We start from the raw sequence: 21,406 nt of genomic DNA on the forward strand, positions 1-21,406 counted from the left end.
GAAGTAAGGAATTTTATGCATTACCTTTTTAGATCCTTTGGGCTGCTCAACTCTTGTCACATCATTGAATGTGAACTAAATGGAATTGTGTTCTTTAAAAAAATTATGTTTTCATGTAATTCATAACGTAAGCATTAGAGAAATGAACCATGATAGTTCAGTTAAATGTGGTCTCTCCTCCTGCCCTGCCATGCAACTGCACTGGGAAAGTAGGCTACAGTTATTTAGAGATCAGGGAGGTTTTATCAGAGTTGCTTATCTTCCTTGATGTTTTCCCAATGCTAGTGGCTAAGCTGAATGAAAAGCAAGAGTGTGCTATTTTTACTCATACTGTCTTAATATACAGTCAGGAAACCTCATAATTATTTCACCACAACTAGTCTAGGATTCATTTAGTGGCTTTGAATTATTTTTTCTATGCCACTAGCAAAATATCTAGCAAGGTCATTCATTAATCAAGACATTTGAAGAAAAAAAAACTGTGGTTGCAATTTTTCACTTAAGTCTCCTGTGAGGTTGACTTCAAGTTTCCTAACCAAAAGTAAAAGAAAATCCCTAAGAATTTGGTGCAGTAGAACTCTTGGAAGCTCACTGTTACCAAGCCATGATTGGCTACAGACTTCTCACTGAAGAGACATTTTTTAAAAAAAGAGTTAAGATCATTTTCTATTTGTCAAGAGCTCAAATTGTTCTAAGAGTTTTCTGATACATTGGCATATTCTGTTTCTCACAACATTCCCATAAAGAGCAACTATTGTCCTCATTTTTTGGAAAATGAAACTGAGGTTAAGAGAGGATCGGTGATGGATTCATTAGGTATGAGCGGAGCTAGGACAGGACACCAGGTCTTCTAAATGTTTGGTCCAATCTGCCTTTTCCAATGCACCATGCTTTCTTTACCACAGTTGCCCTCACAAAGGCAGCATGAATGGTCACTGTCATATGAAATAGCATTGGACTAGTGGATGTGGAGCCAGGGGCTCATTTCAGCTATACTTGGAGTTCATCTTCAACAAGGTGAGCTTGGTGCTCATCTAACCCAGTCTTGGTGGAGATGTACCTTTCCAAGCATCAGTGATAGATGACTTACGCTAATGTGAAACAATTCTCCCCCAACATTCTCTTCATTTACCTGCTTCTATTTTTCTTCCTAGAACTTCTTTCTTCCTAGAAATATACATGATGATTAAACATGATGATTAAGTTCTTGTGTTGACTTGTCTGGGCCACGGGTGCCGATGCATTTGACCAAACGTTATTCTGGATGTGTCAATAAAGGTGTTTCTGGGTGAGCAGCAAAGCAGATTGCCTGCTCTGCTGTGGGAGCAACTCACAAACTCACCTCAACAGGGCAAAAAGGATGGGTGAGAGGGCCAGAGCTGCTCCTCCCTGGCTCCTGGGGGAGAGATCAGTCTTCTCCTGCCTGCAGACCTGACCCGAAGCATCGGCTCTTCCTAGGTGTCAAGCCTGCTGGCTTCTGAATGGGAACTTACACCAATAACTTCTGTGTGCTGAAATGACACCTCAGCTCTCCTGGGCTCCAGGTTGCGGCTGTGACTCCTCAGCTTCATAATCACGCAATCCAATTCCATATCATAAACCTCTTTCTACCTACCTGTCTTTTCATTTATGCTCAATATCAATCCTAGAAGGCAGGTGTTCTCTCCCTTCATTCAGGAGGAAAGGCTAAGCAACCAGGGAGATTAAAATGTGCCCATTGTCACACACTGAGAAGTAGAAACACCAAATCCAAATCGAGGACTGACTTGCAAAGCCTGAACTGTTTAGCTGTTGTGCTGTTCAGGTTCTATCAACAGAGAGAAGCATTAGAAAGGAGAGAAGGAAGAAAGGAGAGAAGGAGGATGAACAGGTAGAAAAGAAAGTGGGAAAGAAAGCTTCCCATGCCTTGGAATTAAAGACAGCATGAAATCAAAGCCATGGTCTCATGTTTGACCTGGAGTGAGTTCCACCATGACAGCCTCCAGGAGTGTGAAGCTCAGTGGCTGCACTACAGCAGGAAGACTGTTCCGGCTGTCACTCAGAGCCCCTCTTCATAGTAACTGGCAATTACTAAACACCACATTCATCACATTTCTTCTCTGCTCTACTCCGTAAGGATATGGGGAAGATATGACAGCTGTCTTCAAATATTGAAAGGGCTGTCATACGGAAGAGGGATTAGGAACATTCTGTATGCCCACAAGGCATGTACGAGGAGATGGATCTCCACTCAATTACAGACAGGATGTCTGCTTGGGGAAACGGTGAGATTGCTGTTCACGAAAGCAGGTGCAAGACCACCCCTGATGGAATGCTCAATTCAAGACCTCTCAACTGACTCAGCTATAGGAACTTCCAGCACTGGTGTTTATGATTACTTCCTCCCTGCCCCACCTACCGAATTACACCTGAACTATCTGTTGTGCTTTTCAAGGCTCTCCTGAATTCAACTCCACTTGACTCATCCATGTTTATTTTTCCCTTTGTTGAAATATAATTACCTTTGTTTTCCTGAAAAGCATTCCCATCTCTGAGACTTCCAATTCAATTTCTATCCCCCTCATCTCTTACGTATCATCTCCGAAATCTACCTGTCTACTTTGTCTGACCACCTCTATTTTAAAATGACATTTGCTCCACTTTAGAAGCCAGCACATGACATTTCCATTTATTTGCAGTTCTGCATATAGTACTATATGATTTGACTATATGTCTACTTTTTTTTTGTTTAGGTGATTTTAGGTGATTTTCTGCAAAATGCAACAATTCAGTCATCCCTGTTACTCCAAATCATTAACAAATAGATTGTAAAATTTCACAACTTTTGAAGCCAAAACACCTGCTCAATTTGATGCAGTCAACCCTGAAGGTACACAGATGAGATGTTCAATAAAAAATCCTTCAACAAGAAGGAAGTTAACAATTGACAAGCTCCAGAATTCCTGAGAGATGGACTACACCAAAATTTATTTCAGATAGAGATCCAACGAGGTTGCATATATAGTCATATCCTGCAAAACAGCATGTCCATCACCAATGGACCACAGGTGATGGTGCTCCCATGGAACTATAGTGAAGCTGCAAAGTTCCTAAGACATCATAGCCATTATAATGCCACAGCACAGCTCATTGCTCATGTGTCTATGGTAATGCTGGTGTGAACAAGCCTAGTGCACCACCAGTCATATAAAGGCATAACATGTACAATCACGTGTACATCCAACACTTGAAAATGGTTGGATCATTCACCAAGCCACCTAGTCTGTGTAAGTACACTCCATTACGGTTGCACAATGACCAAATTACCCAATGACACATTTCCCCAAACGTGTCCTGTAGTTAAACAAGACGTAACTCTTCATGGACTGCTTTGTGCTTAAACTATTTGGTATGTGTTTCAGCTGAAGTCAAAAGATTCCTGACTAATATATCACCTAGAATTGTTCAGTGAAGGCAGATCATAAACAAAAGGGAAACTAGGTCTAAAAGAAGAAAAGTTTAGTTCTCACACAGATCCTGAGAACTTAAAGGATTTCAATTAGCTCTGTGAGGAACCATGTGTAAACAGGGTGAATTCCAAGTTTTATATCAATTGCCTTCTTACATTTAGGTGACAACATATGAAATGCTATGGACTAGGAGTATTCTCACTGGAAGGGATTCCTGTCCTCTTTTATCTCTGCTATCATGGTTTTATGTAAGTCACTGACATTACTTTTTATAAACAGTGGTTTTACTGGGTGTGGTGGCACACGCCTGTGATCCCAGGGATTCGGAAAGCTGAGGCAGGAAGATTGCAATAAAAAACAGAAAAGGGCTTCATATGTAGCTCAGTGGTTAAGTGCCCCTGGGTTCAATCCCTGATACTGAAAATAAATAAAGGAATAAAATAAAAAGAGTGGTTTTATTCAACATCTCAAGGTACTGAAGAACAGATCATGGCAGATAACTAAATCTCCATCAATTAAAAAAGGGTTCAACAAGTCCTTTACTTCCTACTTGATTCTCTTTCCTCTTTCAAAATCTTCTCTTTGTCCTTGGTGTCCTATAGTCTCAATAACATGGTAGTGAGTGAGACCATCTTTTAACATACACTCTTTTTTTGGTCCCTTTTAAAATTTATCGATATCCTTTGTTATAGTCTTTTATTCTTTCTTCTGTTTTGAATACTTCTATTCCTTATTAATATGTTCTTTATTATACAATCTTTAGGTAATAGTTCCATAACTGAAACTCATTGAATCCAGGGACCACCCAGTATGTGTCCTCTGACTCTTACTCAGCTCATGATTTATTTCTGTGATTTGAAATACTGGTTATGAATTCTTCACTCATTTTATATCTGCAGCAATCTAGAAGTTGAGCTGAGTTCCTGTGCCTGAAATCCAATTTTATGTTTGCTCCTGCCAGGCATCCCGTGGCTTTTAGCAGCCCTGAGCACTTTTTATATTCATTTCTTGAATGGGAGGATCCCGAGTTTGTGAAGAGTATAATTGAATGTTGAAACTGTGTGTGGCCAAGGCCTGTGGTGACACACTCTCGGGGGCCTTTTCCCTAATGCAGGGCCAGGCACAAAGGCAGAGTTTCCTCCTGTTTCCCTGAACTGATTAGCAATGATGTTCTAGTCCACCCTAGTTGAGCTGGAAGGCTGTGGGGAGTGTCTAGACAACGGTAATTACATTAACAGAGAGAATAGGAGAGGACAAGAAGAGGAAGAGGAAGAGAAAGAATGAGGAAGAGGAGGAGGAGAAGGAAAAATCCCTTCCAGAGGATACTCAACGAGCCAGGCATCATTCTAATCCTTTTAATGCATGAATCTCAGCCCACAGCTTAACCCCAATGTCCCATTTATGACCAGAACCAGCCCCTTGCCCCTTGCTTCTAGGAGTGGAGTCAGGATATAACTGGCATTAACCTGTGAAACCCACCTACCCCCTGTGCTTTAGCTGATCTTCTGACCCTTGCCTAACTGAAATCTAAATCTCCATCTGTTCAAGCTGAGCTCACAGCCCTGGGTTTGGCAGATCCAAGGCCTAGAATACCTAGCAGGAAAGGACACAAAATTTTAAATCCATCTGTGAACTATGAGTCAAGGACCATTAAGTGTTTATGGGAGATCAGCGATCCCAGTAAGTGGAAAATACACCTTGAGGATAATCATGTGTCCACAGCTTAAAGCCAGGGATGCCTAGCAGAAGCAAACACAAAATTGGATTCCAGGCACATGAGCTCAGCTCAAATTCTAAAGATTGTCACACTCTACCATAATGACTGTGTCTACTTCAGAACTGGCTCTTCAGCAAGAGGAGGCACTGGGTACATATGTTAAGCTGCCACTGGGCCACCGAGGCTCTGTCAGGGCAGAATTTGGTGACCATGCTCACCATTTACTCCCCAGCCACTCTCTCACTGCTCAGGACTAGGCGGAAATTATCAAACCTCAGCTATGCAGTCATTGTTAAATCAACATGAAAGATTAGCTATGATGGCATCAACTCATATAAAATATGCACTCTAAACAGCATACGCTTATCTGGCATTTACTATGTTCCAAGTACTTTACATATATTAATTCATTCGATCCTCACAACCAACTCCTGGGAGTTCTCTAGTTTCAGGTAAAATAAAATAAAATGTGAGCATATAAGTAGAATCCTTCAAAGGTATATAAATGAGAGTATATCCTATACAATTCTTACTAGAAGTAGCAAAACAGACACACTGTCCTTGGAATAGCAATTAATCACTCAGTATAGTGAAGGGTTCTATTCCAAAACATTCAAAAGTTTTAAACATTCTAAGGAAAAGAATCAGCAACATTGTTCTAAAAAGGACAAGACAGAAAACATTTTAGTCTTTTGAGGCCATATGATCTCTGTCGGAACTTCTCAACTCTGATATTGTGGGAAAGCAGCCATAGACAATATGTAAAGGAATGAGCAGAGCTGTGTTCCAAAAAATCTTTCTGAAAAAAAAAATAGAGGACTGGACATGGCCCATGAGGCCATAGTTTGCTGACTTCTGGAAAGAATAACAAACTCATCTCATACTTTTCCCCTAAAAAGTGAGAGCTGTAGGACCCACCCTTCTCTGTACTGTAGAGAACTTGAGACCGAAAGAGAATGAGAATCAATGATCACAAATGAAAAAGTGATTAAGAGAAAGAAAGAAAGAAACCCCATGCTGCTACTATCTGTCTCATAATCTTTTTTAATCAGGTTCTGCGTTCTTATGCAAAACTCCAAAAATAACTAGAAAAAGCTGTTTGGACACAATGAAGAAATAGCCATCATGCAAATGTGCCAATATTATGCTCAAAGGCAAATTCCACTTTTGTTTGCGAGCTAGTTTTAGATTATTGAAGAAACATGTACAGCAGATTAAAAACAAGTAACTAACTGCATCGCAACTTCTGCTAAGGATCTCAGCTCTTTGCATTTAAACTAAAATTCTAAAATATGTGAACTATGTCTGATTATATCTGAGCCACTGTCAAAGTAGTCTCTTGTACCAGAAAATTATAGATTGTAAGGCAAACAATGAGCAGCACAGTTAGAAGAGAATCATGAGGCTAACACAATTTGGAGGGATATTTATGCTAAATCCTGCTTGAAAGACCTGCATGGGGAGGGTCTCCTGTTCTCCATGGCTTCCATTAGTGCTCCCCATTCAACTCCTTGGGAGCTCTAAGCTGGCCTGGATTGTCACTGTTTATAATTCACTTTTTAAGACAATCCCCCCACACAACCAGGCCCCTCAACATCCTCACTATCCCCCACCCCACCTCATGCGAGTCATCACCATTCCACTGAGTGCAAAAAAATGCTGATACAAACTTCAGCTGAGAATTTACATACACAATCCTACATGAAAACTATTAACAAATCTTTATATATAAAAAGAAGTACAGAAAAGATAAGTCCAAATCTAATGAGTTGGGGGGAGGTGCCGCTCAATAGTACAGCACTTGCTTAGCACACTCAAGATCCTGGGTTCAATCTCCAGCACTGCCAACAAGTAAATAAAAAATAAAAGAAAGGAAGAAATGGGTTTGCCTACTTAGAAAGGGCCCATGAAGCTAGGAAGAAGGAAGAGGGGAAACAATACTTCTTTCTATTTCCCTTTTAAATTTTTTTACTTTTGGAATCACATTAATGTTTTATGTATCTACAAATTAGCCTGACCATATTAAATATAAAGAACAAAAACAGTGACTAGGGAAGAAGAGAACTTATCCAAGCTCTGTTTCAATATAGATTCATAAACTCCAGTCTAAAGGCAAAGATTGAGCTCTAGTTATAGGTTTGTCAGTTTGGCAGTGTACGTGGATTAACCATTCTGAAACTAGTTCTACGGATGAGTGTGTAAGGAGATGCATTTAGGATACTGGGAGCCATGTTTCTCCGTCTCTTGAAATTGGTGTTATAAATATGGAAGGAGAGTGGGCTAGAATGAACCATGTGATATAGGTGTAAGATACATGTACAATACAACAGACCTAAAGATAGATAAGAGAAGCACTGTAAATGTTCCACTGTTGGGAAACTATAAAGATATTGATGAATCTTGGGCTAATCTTAGGTTTCATATGCATGTTAACTTTTTGATTACAATCATACAAGAAAATATGAAAATCACAAATACCTTTCAGGTCAATAGAGGGATAAAAAGAATTTAAAGAAAAAAGAAACTTGAATGAGTTTAAGTAAACCATAAAGGAGAAAAAAAAAGGATAGGAAAATGTGAGATAGTAGCACAAAATAAATGGTAAGCCCAAAAATTATCAGTAACTTCTACCAAGTGAACTGAAGTCATCAAGTAAAACACAGAGATTGTCAGACAGAATATTTAAATGCCACTAAATCTTCTTTATAAAACTACTCACCTTAAACCTGAGAACACAAATAGAGTGAAAGTTCAAGAACAGAAAATGGATGTATTTTTTGAGTACTAAACAAAATAAAGGTGTTACACCTACATTAGTATTAGACCAAATAGTCTTTGAGGCAAACATTGAATTTCTAAGAACAAAGAAATCATTACAAAACAAGAAAAAGAAAAATCCACTAGGAAAACATAACTCTTATTGCATACTCATTTATCATTATAATTATTGAAAGCAAGATTGCAAGAGTTATAGATGTAAATGGATAAATATTAGTGATAGAGACTAAAACACATTTTTCTCAAGGACATGTGGAATGGTTTTAAAAATTGACTACATCTAAATAATAAAATGTTTTTAACAACTGACAACATCTAAGTAATAAAATGTCTCAAAAAAATTCAAAGAATTTCCCTATACACCATATTCCCTGACCACAGTGCAATGAAGTTAGACATTAATAACAAATAAATATGTTTAATATCTCCATGTTTAGAAATTAATAACATATTTCAAGTAATTTGTGAATCAAAGAATATAGTAATAATTAGATAACAGTAATTCTGTATATCAAAATCTATATGATACAGCTCAAGCAGAACTTATACATTTATAGCCTTAAACTACATATAATAGAAAAGAAGAAAGACCAAAAATTAATGAGATAAGTATCCAGTTCATGATGTTAGGAAAGGAAAATATATTAAAGAATAAAGCAAGCCAGGCATGGTGGCACATGCCTGTAATCCCAGCTATGCAGGAGGCTGAGACAGGAACCTCACAAGTTCAAGATCAGCCTCAGTAATTTATCAAGACAATCAGCAACTTATTGAGACCTTGTCTCCAAAAAAAAAAAAAAAAGAACTGAGAATGTACCTCAATGGTAAAGCAACTCTGGGTTCAATCCCTAGCACCAAAAAAAAAAAAAGAAAAAAAAAAGAAAGAGAAAGAAGAGAGAGAGAGAGAGAGAGAGAGAGAGAGAGAGAGAGAGAGAGAGAGAAAAGAGATGCAAAAGTTGTAAGCCAATGGCAGTCCAGGAGAAGATATTTGCGGATAAATAGCAATATAACAGAAAAGGGTTTTATATACAAAATACTTAGAAATCTTCCAAATACTCATTTTTTAAGTGATCGTAATAAATTTTTTCTGGTAAAAATATTACAGAATGGAACTAAAAGGCCAAATAAAGTACATTCCATTTCATTACAGATAATTAGCAATGCATAATATTTAAAAGAACCAATAAGAAAACAATTCCAGATATTGACAAGGGACAAAAAATAATAATACTAGATATAGAACTTCAGGTATTAAATAGAAAATATTTTAAAAGGTACCTCATCACAAATATTTTTGCCACCAAATATTCATTTTGAAAAGACAACACAAATATGAATACAAATACTAATAAATGCTGGCAAGGATGTGGGAGGAAAGGTACACTCAAATACTGCTGTTAGGACTGCAAAATAATACAACCACTCTGGAAAGCAGTATGGAGATTCCTCAAAAAAACTAGGAATGTTATCCCACTCCTTGTTATATATCCAAAAGATCTAAAATCAGTGTACATAGGGATATGGTCACATCAATGTTTATAGCAGCACAATTCACAATTATACAAATTATGGAACCAACCTAAGTGCCCTTCAAAAGATGAATGTGGTGGTATATGTACACAAAAGAGCATTACACAGCCTTAAAGAAGAATGAAATCATGGCATTTGCTGGTAAATGGATAGAACTGGAGGGCATCATGTTAAGTGAAATAAGCCAGACCCAGAAAGTGAAAGGTTGAATATTTTCTCTTATATTCAAAAGCTATCTCCAAAATAAGGGGAAAGAGGTGTGTGTGTGTGTGTGTGTGTGTGTGTTAGTGAAAGGAATCCCATGAAAACAGGAGGGAGTCAGTGGAGCAGAGGAAGGGGATTGAAGAGGAAGGAAGAGGAAAGAAGATAGGGAGGCATGGTAGAATGAAATTGACCAAACTCTCCTATGTACATATGTGAATAGACCACAGTGAATTTCACCTTTATGTATGTCTATAATGCACTATTAAAAAAAAAAAACTATAAATAAGTAGAAGAAATACCAGTAGAGTAGAGGAAAGGGAACAGGGAGAGGGAGGAGGAGAGGGAAAGTGAAACACTAGGAACTGAAAGGGAGCAAATCATATTCTATGCATGTATGATTATGTCAAAATGAACCCCAATACTATGTATAATAAAATGCACTAATAAAAAATTAATAAAAACAATTACATAAGCCACACGAAGTGGTGCATGCCTGTAATCCCAGCAAGTAAGGAGGCTGAGGCAGGAGGATGGCAAGTTCAAAGCTAGCCTCAGCTTACCAGCAAAGCCCAGGCGCTAAGCAATTCAGTGAGATTCTGTCTCTAAATAAAATACAAAATAGGGCTAGGGATGTGACTCAGTGGACAAGTCCCCCTGAGTTCAATCCCTTGTTACCCCTGCCCCCAAATAATGATAACACAAAACAAAAATGAACAGGAAAAAAAATATTAATGATTACTAAGATAAAAAAAATAATACTCAATTTCATTAGTAATCAGAGAAATAAAAATTAAAGTAATTAAGTATTATTGAGAAAAATTCAAAATATTGTGTATTTCAAATGTTAGAAATATATAGAAATAAGCACTGTCATACGTTGCTGGTAGAAATACAAATTATAGAAAAAATTAAGACAATGTAGCACACTCTAAATTTGGAAGTATAAAATTTGCAAATCCTTTAGCCCTGTAGTGCCACAGTTAGAAATACGCTCATTGCAGTATGTTTATGATAGAATTAGAAAACATTTAAATGCCCAATCATAGGGGAATGAGCAGTACATTTCATAGTCTATCCCACAAAGATTATCTGGCCATTTTTTTAAAATGAGGTAGACTAATAATAACACCTAACATATTCCAGGGTGGGCAGCATTCTGACTATTTTATGCATATCGTCATGATTTATCCCAAACAATTCTCTGAGGTGTCCTGTTCCTATTTTGCAGATGAGGAACTAGAGACACAATCATTTGGGTAACTAGCATAAGATCACTCAAGCTCTCCCATGTGCCTCCTGAATGCAACAGTAGGCTTGTAATGGGAGAGCCTGAGAAGCCTACCACTGCCCCACCTGACTCCTCTACAGATGGATGGGGAAAGCACCCACGGGAAACAGCAAGGCACAGAACAAAGACCAGAATGGGAAGGCTGCACATGTATGAATGTGAAGAGAGGTGACCAGGGTGTCATGCGCCCAAGTGTTGACTGTCATTAGGTTGGGGAAGGAAGAGGGTGGAAAGGCCCCAAAGGTGATTTTTATAGTCGATTATATACTCTTCTGCTGCCACCAACAACCACGCATGCATGTACAGCCTGCGTCATTGAAACAACCAACTCCCAAAGTGAGCCAATCCAAAAAAAAAAGAGTCTGACCTGGTACAGTGGGTTTAGTCCCATTTCCTTTATCCACAACCTTGGCTCTGGGCTTTGTTGGATCCTTTCTTTTTTCCAAATCTTTAACTGGAAGAAAAGTAGAAATACAGCTATTCGTTAGGGTCCAAAAGAAAAAAAAAATCAATAAGTTTTTACTAAAACCCCTGAAAACCCTTAGAATATTAATAGAAATCAGTTCCATGGCACAAACACATCCCCAAATATTAGAACTGCTGAGTTTTTTCAACCTTTTCAGGAGAAGGTGCAGAAAGCACTTAAGGAATTTGTGTTGAGTACTGACTAGGGGCAGAGGTTATCAAATAAATTTCTTCCTTCATACCTGCTGCAAAATTAGCATATTACTCCCATCTCATACACAAGAGTTTATAAAACCAGGAGGCCAAAACACATCTTATAAAACCAATGGGTGCTGGTCTAGGATATATGCCATATCTTCATGTCCCTGGACTTGGCCTATGAGCTTGACTCCCTTTCTAGAAAGATATTAGCCATGAATAGTTTCCTTTGAAATGACTCCATCTGCAACAGGAGAACCTCATAACAGTTTTCTTTCAAGCTTAAAAAAAAATGTTTCTCTATTAACAAAGGGTAGTGTTTCTTTGTCACATTAATAGGAAACAGAGACCAAAAATGATCTTTGGCCCTTTGATACACTACCAACTTAACACCATTAGCTTAACTTTCTATTTGTATTCTCTGCTTAAAATCCACAACAGTTTTCCTGCTGTTGCTTGGAAGCTTAAACAGTTGGCGTCATTCAAGACCACCACCAAATGGCAAGTTCTGCACAAACAAAATGCCCTGTGACTATGCAGGAGCAAGCCAACAGCAACACACTTCATTTACTTGTACATTCACCTCACAGAATCAGCACATTTAGGACCGGGTAGGCTACAAGGGGAAAGCAACGGCTCTCTCCCACCCTTCCTTGCTGTCTTCTCCAGGATGTGGTTCCAAGGCTCCTGTCCTTCTCATAGCCTCCACCTCTTTCTTTCCACTGGCTTCTATCCCTCTGCGAAAGAGTCTGAGACCTGTCATCCACCAAGAAATTCTCACTCCAACTCTATTGTTTCTGTCTGTGAAAACCTTCCTTGGCTTTCTGGTACCCAGAAATTAAATTACAAGATTTAAAAGAAAAAAAAAGTAGTAAGATACTTTGATCATGCTAGTCCTACTGACCTAATGTTTTACATTCACTTTAGAGCTCATTCTCTAGCTTCTTTATAAGCACGGGCCCTTTGGAGCACCACTTTTATTATGGTTTAGATATGAGCTGTCCCCCAAAAGCTCACGTACAAGACAATGCAAGAAAGCTTAGAGGTAAAATGATCGGATTATGAGAGTATCTACCTAAACAATGTGTTAATTCACTCATAGGATTAAAAGGCAGTAACTGTGGGCAGGTAAGGTGTGGCTGAAGGAGGGGGGTACCTGGGGGTGTGCCCTTGAGGTTTATATTTTGTCCTTGTTGAGCAGATGTCCAAAGCTGCTTTTCTCTACCCACATGCTTCCACCATGATGTTCTGCCTCACCTAAAGTCCCAAGGAAGGGAATGGGCCATCTGTGGATTGAGATTTCTGAAACTGTGAACCTTCAAATAAACTTTTCTTCCTTTGAGATTGTTCTTGTCAGATCCTTTGGTCATAGCAGTGAAAAAACTGATTAAAATGGCTTTTTAAAAAATCTTTTTCTCAGCTTTTACAAAGGCATTATCCTGGCTAACCCCTCCTTTATATTCTCATTCTTTGGATCTTTTTCTATTTCATTCCAGGAAAAAAAAATCATCTGCAAAAGCTGCCTTGCATCTCTGTAAACTCCGCCTGTAATTTTATTATCACACAATTTAAGTTCTCATCTTCCCCATGGATAATTTCCAAATCTACATCTTCAACTCCACCCACACATGGACTTTGGCCCCAAATTACTTATATTTTCTCAAAGAATATATGTTGGCAAATTTAATATAAGAAAAATTGTACTGAGTACAACTGGAGGTAGAAATAGATCTGGCAAAGAATAATAATTCCAAAAATGGAGTTTGGAGAAATTTCACTGGAAAGGTGACATTTAAGTCACATGGGCAGAATTTTGCAGGCAGAGATCAGCAAAAGATCATTCCAAAAAGGAAAAATGGTCACTGAAAAGAAAGTTTGCCATGACATACCATAACCCCACTTATGGATAAAAAAGAAAAATAAATCACTTTGAAAATTGGCTCAATGGGTCACCTAGAAGGTACAACAGATATATCACACCTAGTTGCATAAGGACATAACTAGAAAACTGTCGTGAGCAAAGTGGTTTACAACAGTAACTACTATGTCTTACTATGTACTGAAGTTAATCCACACAACATTACATACATGCTGTCATCCCCATTTGCAGATGAAGAAACCAAGACTGGAAGTTATTGTCATGTGTGGCAGATTTGGACGCCTAATATCCTGCATTTGGACATGCCCTTCTGTCTTTAAAATCCAAAGGTTGTATAAGTTTCCTATATATCCAAAAGAAGATGGCTCATAAAGAATCCAAATCCCTGCACTAGCTGCAAACCTATACCCACAAAGCTTTGTCTTGACCACAATTTTCCTGGATCTAACTTTGAAATTTTTCAAGTCATAGAAACCAGGCTTTAACTCCATCTTACAGGGAGGAAGAATATTACTGACATGCAACATTAAAAAGGAAGGCATGCCAAAAAAAAAGTTAACTGAATTTCTTTCTTAGAAACTGTTATTTAAGTCAAACTAATCCCTCTTTCTTGCCAGTAACAATAACATAGCTAAGAAAAAGTCTGCATATAATTTTTCTAGCTAACCAGTTAGACCTTTGCTACAATTATTCCTCAGAGCTAATCAAGCTGTAAACAAATGAATTTCTTTTTAAGTACTTTGAATAAGTAGCTACTGAGAAAGTTTTTTTAAGGGCCTTTGTTTCTTCTACTGCTCTTTTGGTGGGATATTTGAAATATACAGTTGCAAAACCTTCAGACTCCAGCTAAACAAACCATTTCACCTTTTACTGCTTCTCACCGACTTTAAATTATTTCATTCACTTATATAGATATAAGATGCTAAAAACTGAATAAAAGAAGAGGCTGATTTATACTAAAAATAATATTAAAAAACTTTTCCAGAGCTTGTGGACAATGAGAGTCTCAAAAGAATATAATATTTATAATATCTGTACATCCCACTGATAGGTGAATATACCAAATGTCTTTGTTCACATGTTTCAAGAGGTAGTAGGTTAACAAAGTTTTGTTTGATTTCATTCTAATTTTTTTTTTAAGTCACCAAATGTTCACACAGAACATTACTCAGGGAAGGAAGAAAATAGGAAACATGGTGTAGGAAATCCAGACAGAACATTGATATACAGAGTTTCAGATTCTGTGGCCTCCTGAATGCGTGGATTAATATTACAGCAGAATTGAAAAAGCTGTTGTTTAATATAAGGAAACTCTATTTTAAATAATGTCTATTATTTGCATCAAAACAATAAGGAGAGTGTGGCCCTATATAGGAAGAAGACTGACCATGATGAGTGGCTAATTGCTAAAGCTGGATGATGAAAACTTAGGGGTTTATTGTACCATTTGGTTGATTTGGGGATATTATGTTTTAAATTGCTCTTTGGCAATGAAGTAACAGAAAGTTAACCAGGATAGATTTCTTCAGTTCTTACTCACAATACAAGAATTTTGTCCTTCACATTTGAAAGATCACCTCTGGGAAGAGGGCCTCTCTGGTAACTAGAACACCCAGCCCATAGAGAAAAGGATTTAACATGTGTCTAGTACGGAGAATATGGCCTGCTACGTGGTAGACATGTAGTACATACTTTTAATTAAAAAGGGAGTGAATAAATGAATGAATGCATCCTGATAGTTATAGAACCAGGGCCTGTGTGGACTAATTTTAAACTCTATATTAGGAAAAGCTTTCTAATAGAACTGTGCAGACATGAATTGGGCAACTTCAGGGCTTTCTCCCCTGGTTACAATATCCCCTGCACACTCTACATTTGCTGAATGATTCTACAGAGGAGATGCAGGCATCATCATATAGTTTTTAAGTATTTATTGAGCACCTATTAGGACATGCATTTGATACGCAGTTAGAATATAATTAAAAATAGAAGGAATCGAACCTCTGACTTCTCAAACCTTATAAGCTTGTTTGTCAGGGACACAGAGAAATAAAAAGGCCATTGGGATTCGATGTCATTTGAACCAGAGGGGAAGCTAGTACAACCAGAGAAGGTACACAGGAGAGATGTCTAAGTAAAACTCAGGAAACAATGTCAGGGAGAGCATTTGGAAAGTAAAACTTGAAGAATTGGAGGAATCCACCACAATAAGGAAATGGAAGGGTAGAGATAGGAGGTATACATAGAAGGTTGGAGTGAAGTTCTTTTAAGATCTCTGCAAATCTAGAAAAAAATCTACATTTGTAAGCATTTAGAATATATACCACAGATTCAAATCCAATGTTGGAACAGAGCCCCACAGTGGTTCTTTAAGACCTATAAATACATACTTCTGAATTGGCCTTGAGCTGGCTTGCTTTCTTTGTCTTTATGGTATGCAATAAGTTGAACTGTGTAATTCTGCTCTGGCATAAGACCTTGAATAATTGCTTTAGTTGCAGTGTTCTGGAGATTCAATTGATTGGTTTTTCCTCCTATAATAAAACAGAAAGATAAACAGTTCTACATAAGGTTAACTATGTGCATTATGAAATAATAAAACAAGATTTTAAAAGGCTAAGACACTTTTAAAATTCATTTTCACTATTTACTTTTACAGTGTACAGCATAATGTTTTGAGCATGTTGAAAGGTAAAGGCGTATAAAATGCATGTAATAAATAGTACATGGATATAGCACTTCCTTGGAATATAACTTTCTCATTTTCAGCTGTTCTCTTTTACTAGAAAACTTGGATAACTGACTAAATTAGATAAAAGCACATTAATGAAAATCTTCCATCACAACATACTATGACTTGTATTCTCTAGGCAAAGCCACGATACAAAGGCAGAAGACAGCAGGCCCTCAATATCAGATATACTCTTCAAGGAAAAGAGTTCCACTTAAAAGTGAAAAGGGAGCTATGAGCAGGCTGAACATAATTATCCACACTGGAATTTTTCCTATGGCCTCTCTAAGTAATTCAAAGCATCCTGGAAACATGAACAATTGAATTATCTTAAATCTAGCCACCATGGGCTCAGGATGCTGAAGAAACCATGCATTGCCTGCCCACTTAAAAGTTTCTGGTATGGGTTACTACATCTGAGAAAAGGGAAATTAATTTAAAACTCTATCCCTCTAGTGGTAACAGCAAGAGGGGTTTGAAATTTGCCAAATTAATCAAAGGTAACACAGATTATAATATATTTTAATTATATTCTAATAAAATGAATGTCATTAAGTTTGAAAGGTGTTTTTGATGTTACTTTTCATGCTGCCTGCTACTAGAACAGAAAGTTGGGTCTTTCTCTTGCCAAAGCCCCTTTTTTTAAATGCATTTGCATCCAAGATGTTAAATATGGTTCCACAAATTTCTATCATTTAAAATTCACCCACTATAAAATTCACCGAAAGTAAATTCTCACAATGGGTGCTTTGCTAAAAACAAAAAGTTCCGTGTAAAACCCTGTGTATTAGAGTCTTCTGTTGAGAGTTACATAATGTATTATTTTATTAAAGGCTTTGAGAATCCTTCCATTAAAAAGTTTAAAACTCTGTCTAAACTAGCATTTCCCAAATCTATTTGACTATTAAACCATTTGATTGCATAAGGGCTATTAGCATCCTTGCAGTATATCATGGTGAAAGACTGGCATAAACAATACTTGGACTATGTCTCAAAGTACTAAAACATCTATAAACAGTATGTGTCTAGATTTATTTATTGCAGTTTTATTTACTATGTCTAGTCAAGTAGATACCAGAGTGTCAAGCTGTTCAACTGACTTGGGGGAATGTAATAAGGACATTATGCAAAGTAAACTCAACACTCACCAGAAAATAATTTGCTTTCACCCCAGTTTTTATTTTCATTTTATCCATATTTTTATTTTTATTTCATTGTGGACATTTAAGTAAGAGCTGGGCACATACATTTTTGGATGCACAGTTTCACAGGGGATTGAAGGATCAGGTTGAGGTTTGGCTCAGCAGCCATCCAAATCACTTCTAAGATTGTATGGTTCCTCATTACATTCCAAAATATGACATAGGGAATTCTCCAAAGTACCACAAATTAGTAACTTGTATGCTGACATTTAGATAGAATCATAATGGTATTCAAGAATCTCTTAAACTTTAAACTTCCATGCTGTCTTATTTTTTTAAACCAAATATATATATATATATATTTGTTAATAGACCTTTATTTTATTTATTTTATTTATTTATATGCAGTGCTGAGAATCAAATCACACATGCCAGTCAAGTGCACTACCGCTGAGCCACAGTCCCAGCCCCTAAACCAACTATTTTTAAAAGTCCAAAAAATTCATAATTGGGACCCACTCCAAGAGCTTCTTTCTCCAAGTGAGTCACTTCTGTAGGCCACCACAGGAAAAGTTGGCATCTGCTGTCATTCAACTGAAAGTCACTCTAATGAGCCTATGCATAGTATTTCTTAATTTTAAAAAATGTCCTTTTTAGTGACCAAGCAAGAAGCCAGGTGTTTCTTGCTTGGTCACTTGCTTGTTTCTCAGATTTAATACAAATAGGAATTGCCTAGGGACTCTTAAAATTCAGATGCCAATTCAGGAGTTTGGAGTTGAGACCTAATCTTTAGCATTTCATAACAAGCTCCCACGCCAGTATTACAGTAATCTACCTTCATGAAACCTCCACAAGGAAGTCACTAACATTGCCTGACACATTGCATAGAAGAAACAGAGGCACTAAGATATTAAATACCTCTCCTGAATCACACTATTGAAAAATGACCAAACCAGGGTTTGAACTAAAAAGTCCAGTTGCTGATTCTTTCTTCATTTCCACGACACCCATGCAATCCCCTCAGATGCCCTCTCTTCAGTTTATCATACTTGTATAATAGAAGCATAAATATGAGAAAGAAAAATTCAACTAAAATTTAATTAAAATTTTTTACATATTACTTTATACTCATGATTGATAAATTTGTTTATATTTTTCCTGTTTTAATTTATCACTTATTTTTACAATGTCTACTTAGCCTTTACAGTAATAAGGTGTAATTTCTGAATAACATTCTATCAAGTTAATTGATTATAATGTATTTAAATAGTCATGACACCCAGGTGTATTATACGTTTGAAGCATCATTGGACTTGAACAGAGATTCTTCCATGCTCTGGAAATTTGACCTGAAGAGAATTAATTACAAAGAGATCAAGATCACTTTTTTATACTTTGGAGAACATAATTTCTTTGATTACAAGGTGAGATTTCAAGCTCAAAAGATTCAATAAAACAAAGAGCTTTCAAATGATCCCTAAAGCAACACTTCTAACCACCTATACAAAAGAAGGTGCTAATGCTCTTATTGATTGTTTTTACCTGAAGCTGGAGTCACAAGAAGCTTGTATCCACCAAATTTCCCTCTTGGAGCCTTCCATGAAATCTGTATACTGTCCTGAGATAAGACATTATACCTTAACCGTGTGGGTGGAGCCACTGTAAAGGAAGAATAAAATGGCTTAAACATGGAAATGTCCACACTTCATTTTTTAAACTGAAAAATCAAAGTAACATTCAAAATACACATGCTTCATCAGCCTCAAACTATGCTCTCTCTAAAACCCCATTAATGTTCAGTTTGTAAAATAATGCAAATGGGAGGGCATTTGTTTTTTACTTAACAGACACCTATTTGTCAAATATGACTCCTTATGACAAAGAACTAAGTGTTAGAATCTAATTCTCTATCGTAGTTTAAAAATTGAAGCCAATTTTGTAAAATCCCTCTATTATATTGTAAAGATGAATTTCCTACTTGGAACTTGTGAGCATTTATAATCTTCTCCACTGGGACCACTGTACTCATGACTTTTGGTTTCTCACTGTGGTGATCCAATATTTTTAATGATATAATATTTGAGAAGGATATTAGAACAAATTATGGTAATAAGATAGTCACTTAAAACATCTGAGAAAGAAATTACAAAGGCTTACAAAGGATCAAATAAAAGATAATTGTTTTGTAAACTTGGATCAACTCTTCAAGATTAACTGACTTAAACCTGTCAGATACATAGTACATGGGTCATGATTCCACCCAGAATATTTAATAATCTTTTTTTGACAGATCATCAAAATGGGTAGCTGCTTTTTGAGTAAGTCATTCAAATTTTAAAACATGTTTTCAGCACCCTCCATAAATGTTCCAGAATTTCAAAAGAAGGACTTTAGTTAAGAAGGTTTTTATTACATAATACCTAAAAATATCTAGTTTTTTATTAAAAAAAAGAAAGAAAGAAAAGTTAATAAATAACAGGAAAGTTAGCACTCATTACCCACTCTTATACCCAGCCTTTTTATCTCAGAAATGGAGTATAAAGGAAGGAAACAAGAGTCCTATAAAATAGCATGTGGCATCATATGGGGCTTGTATGTCAATATGATTCCCAGTTCCATCACTTATTGCCTAAATAACATGGAACAAGTGATTATGTTTTTCCAAAGAATCAGTTTTCTCAGTGTTAGAAAAGGTGACAGCAATACTTTCTGCAAAGGCAAGATGATAATTTTGAATAAGCTAATGGATATAATGTACTATAATAGGTGGTCAATAAATATCTCCTCCCCTTTTCCCTTGTTTCCTCTAACTTTGAGCTCAAAAATCCTCAAACATCTGTTGAGTTCATTTAAGTCCTCACAAAAATGTATTGCTATCCCAATACTACGGATAAAGGAACCAAGGAGCACCTAAGAGACTTGCTCAAGGTTACATACTAGTGAGGGAAAATTATTGACCCCAGATGAAACGCACACACTATTTGATTGGATGAAGATCTACACTAAGAAGTCACCCTTCACTGAGCTGGATGCATGAAGAATTAACTACTCTACAAACTATTCCCTCATCTGAAGTCAGAAAGCACTGAAAGACAATCATAAGAACAGTGTTCACTTTCTCGTTGTTTCTTACTACCCATAAGTAGAGAGTGCCAGTCATGTGGGACAAACACATCAGCTTCCCATTCTGAGTTTGATAATGAATGGAAGAAAGAATTTACCTTTCATTGGTTAATGGGAAAGCAGGAATTTTTTTATTGATTCTTTTTAGTTTTATATGACAGTAGAATACATTTTGACATAATTATATAAGTATTGAATATATCTTGTTTTAATTCAGACCCCAGTACCTCTTCTTCCCCTTCCCTCTCCCTACTCACTGCTTCCCCCTCCCCCTATTGATCAGAAAGTACAAATTTATCATAAGGACAACTATTTTCAAATGGAAGTGGAAGGTGGCTAAACCTAGCATTAGGATGAATAGAGAAACTTTTACTATATTGCTCAGTCTTCAACTTGGGAAGAAACCTTATGCATGATAGGTTCTTGTTACTTATGAGAGAAAACTAAAAATAAGAATTAAAAAAATTAAATACTAGATCCAAGTTTCTGAGTCAAATCAACTCAAGGGGCTGGTAGATATCATTGGCCAAGTTCTGCATTGACTGTGCAGTTGAAAGAAAAACAGCATGCCTGAGAACCATCAAGTGGAAAAGTACATCAAATGGGGGCTTCAATCTAGATGGTTCCAAAAGAGTCAACTGATTCTACCAGCACCCCACTACCACTACCAGGTACATTGAGATCTCACAGAGAGCAGAGAAATTCTAAATCTATAGAGCCTTTCCCATGTAGGCTACTACTTTATTATTTTCTCTGCATTAATAGCCCTCAACATCTTTTTAGTCAATTGCTAACCTTCTAAACCCCCAGCAAAAAAGTACAGAGGACATCATAGACAGTGCTCAGACAATGCAGATGGTGCTCCAGAAACCAGATTAGCATTGGCTTGTATGGGATTGTTG

General features: G+C 36.9%; 1 protein-coding gene across 3 annotated transcripts in view; it reads right to left on the bottom strand.

Moving 5' to 3' along the window:
* The window catches only part of Col14a1 (collagen type XIV alpha 1 chain), a 198,976-nt gene that overhangs the window by 155,070 nt on the left and 22,500 nt on the right, over positions 1 to 21,406 (bottom strand). For all 3 annotated transcript variants that reach the window (XM_026393869.2, XM_026393868.2, XM_026393870.2), the window contains exons 3-5: positions 18,924 to 19,040; positions 15,899 to 16,042; positions 11,334 to 11,420 (exon numbers count right to left, since the gene is read on the bottom strand). In XM_026393869.2, the coding sequence (XP_026249654.2) occupies positions 11,334 to 11,420; positions 15,899 to 16,042; positions 18,924 to 19,040 (348 nt within the window). The remainder of the gene's footprint in view (positions 1 to 11,333; positions 11,421 to 15,898; positions 16,043 to 18,923; positions 19,041 to 21,406) is intronic.

Source organism: Urocitellus parryii, chromosome 7 (genome assembly GCF_045843805.1).
Source record: "Urocitellus parryii isolate mUroPar1 chromosome 7, mUroPar1.hap1, whole genome shotgun sequence".
Lineage (NCBI taxonomy): Eukaryota > Metazoa > Chordata > Mammalia > Rodentia > Sciuridae > Urocitellus > Urocitellus parryii.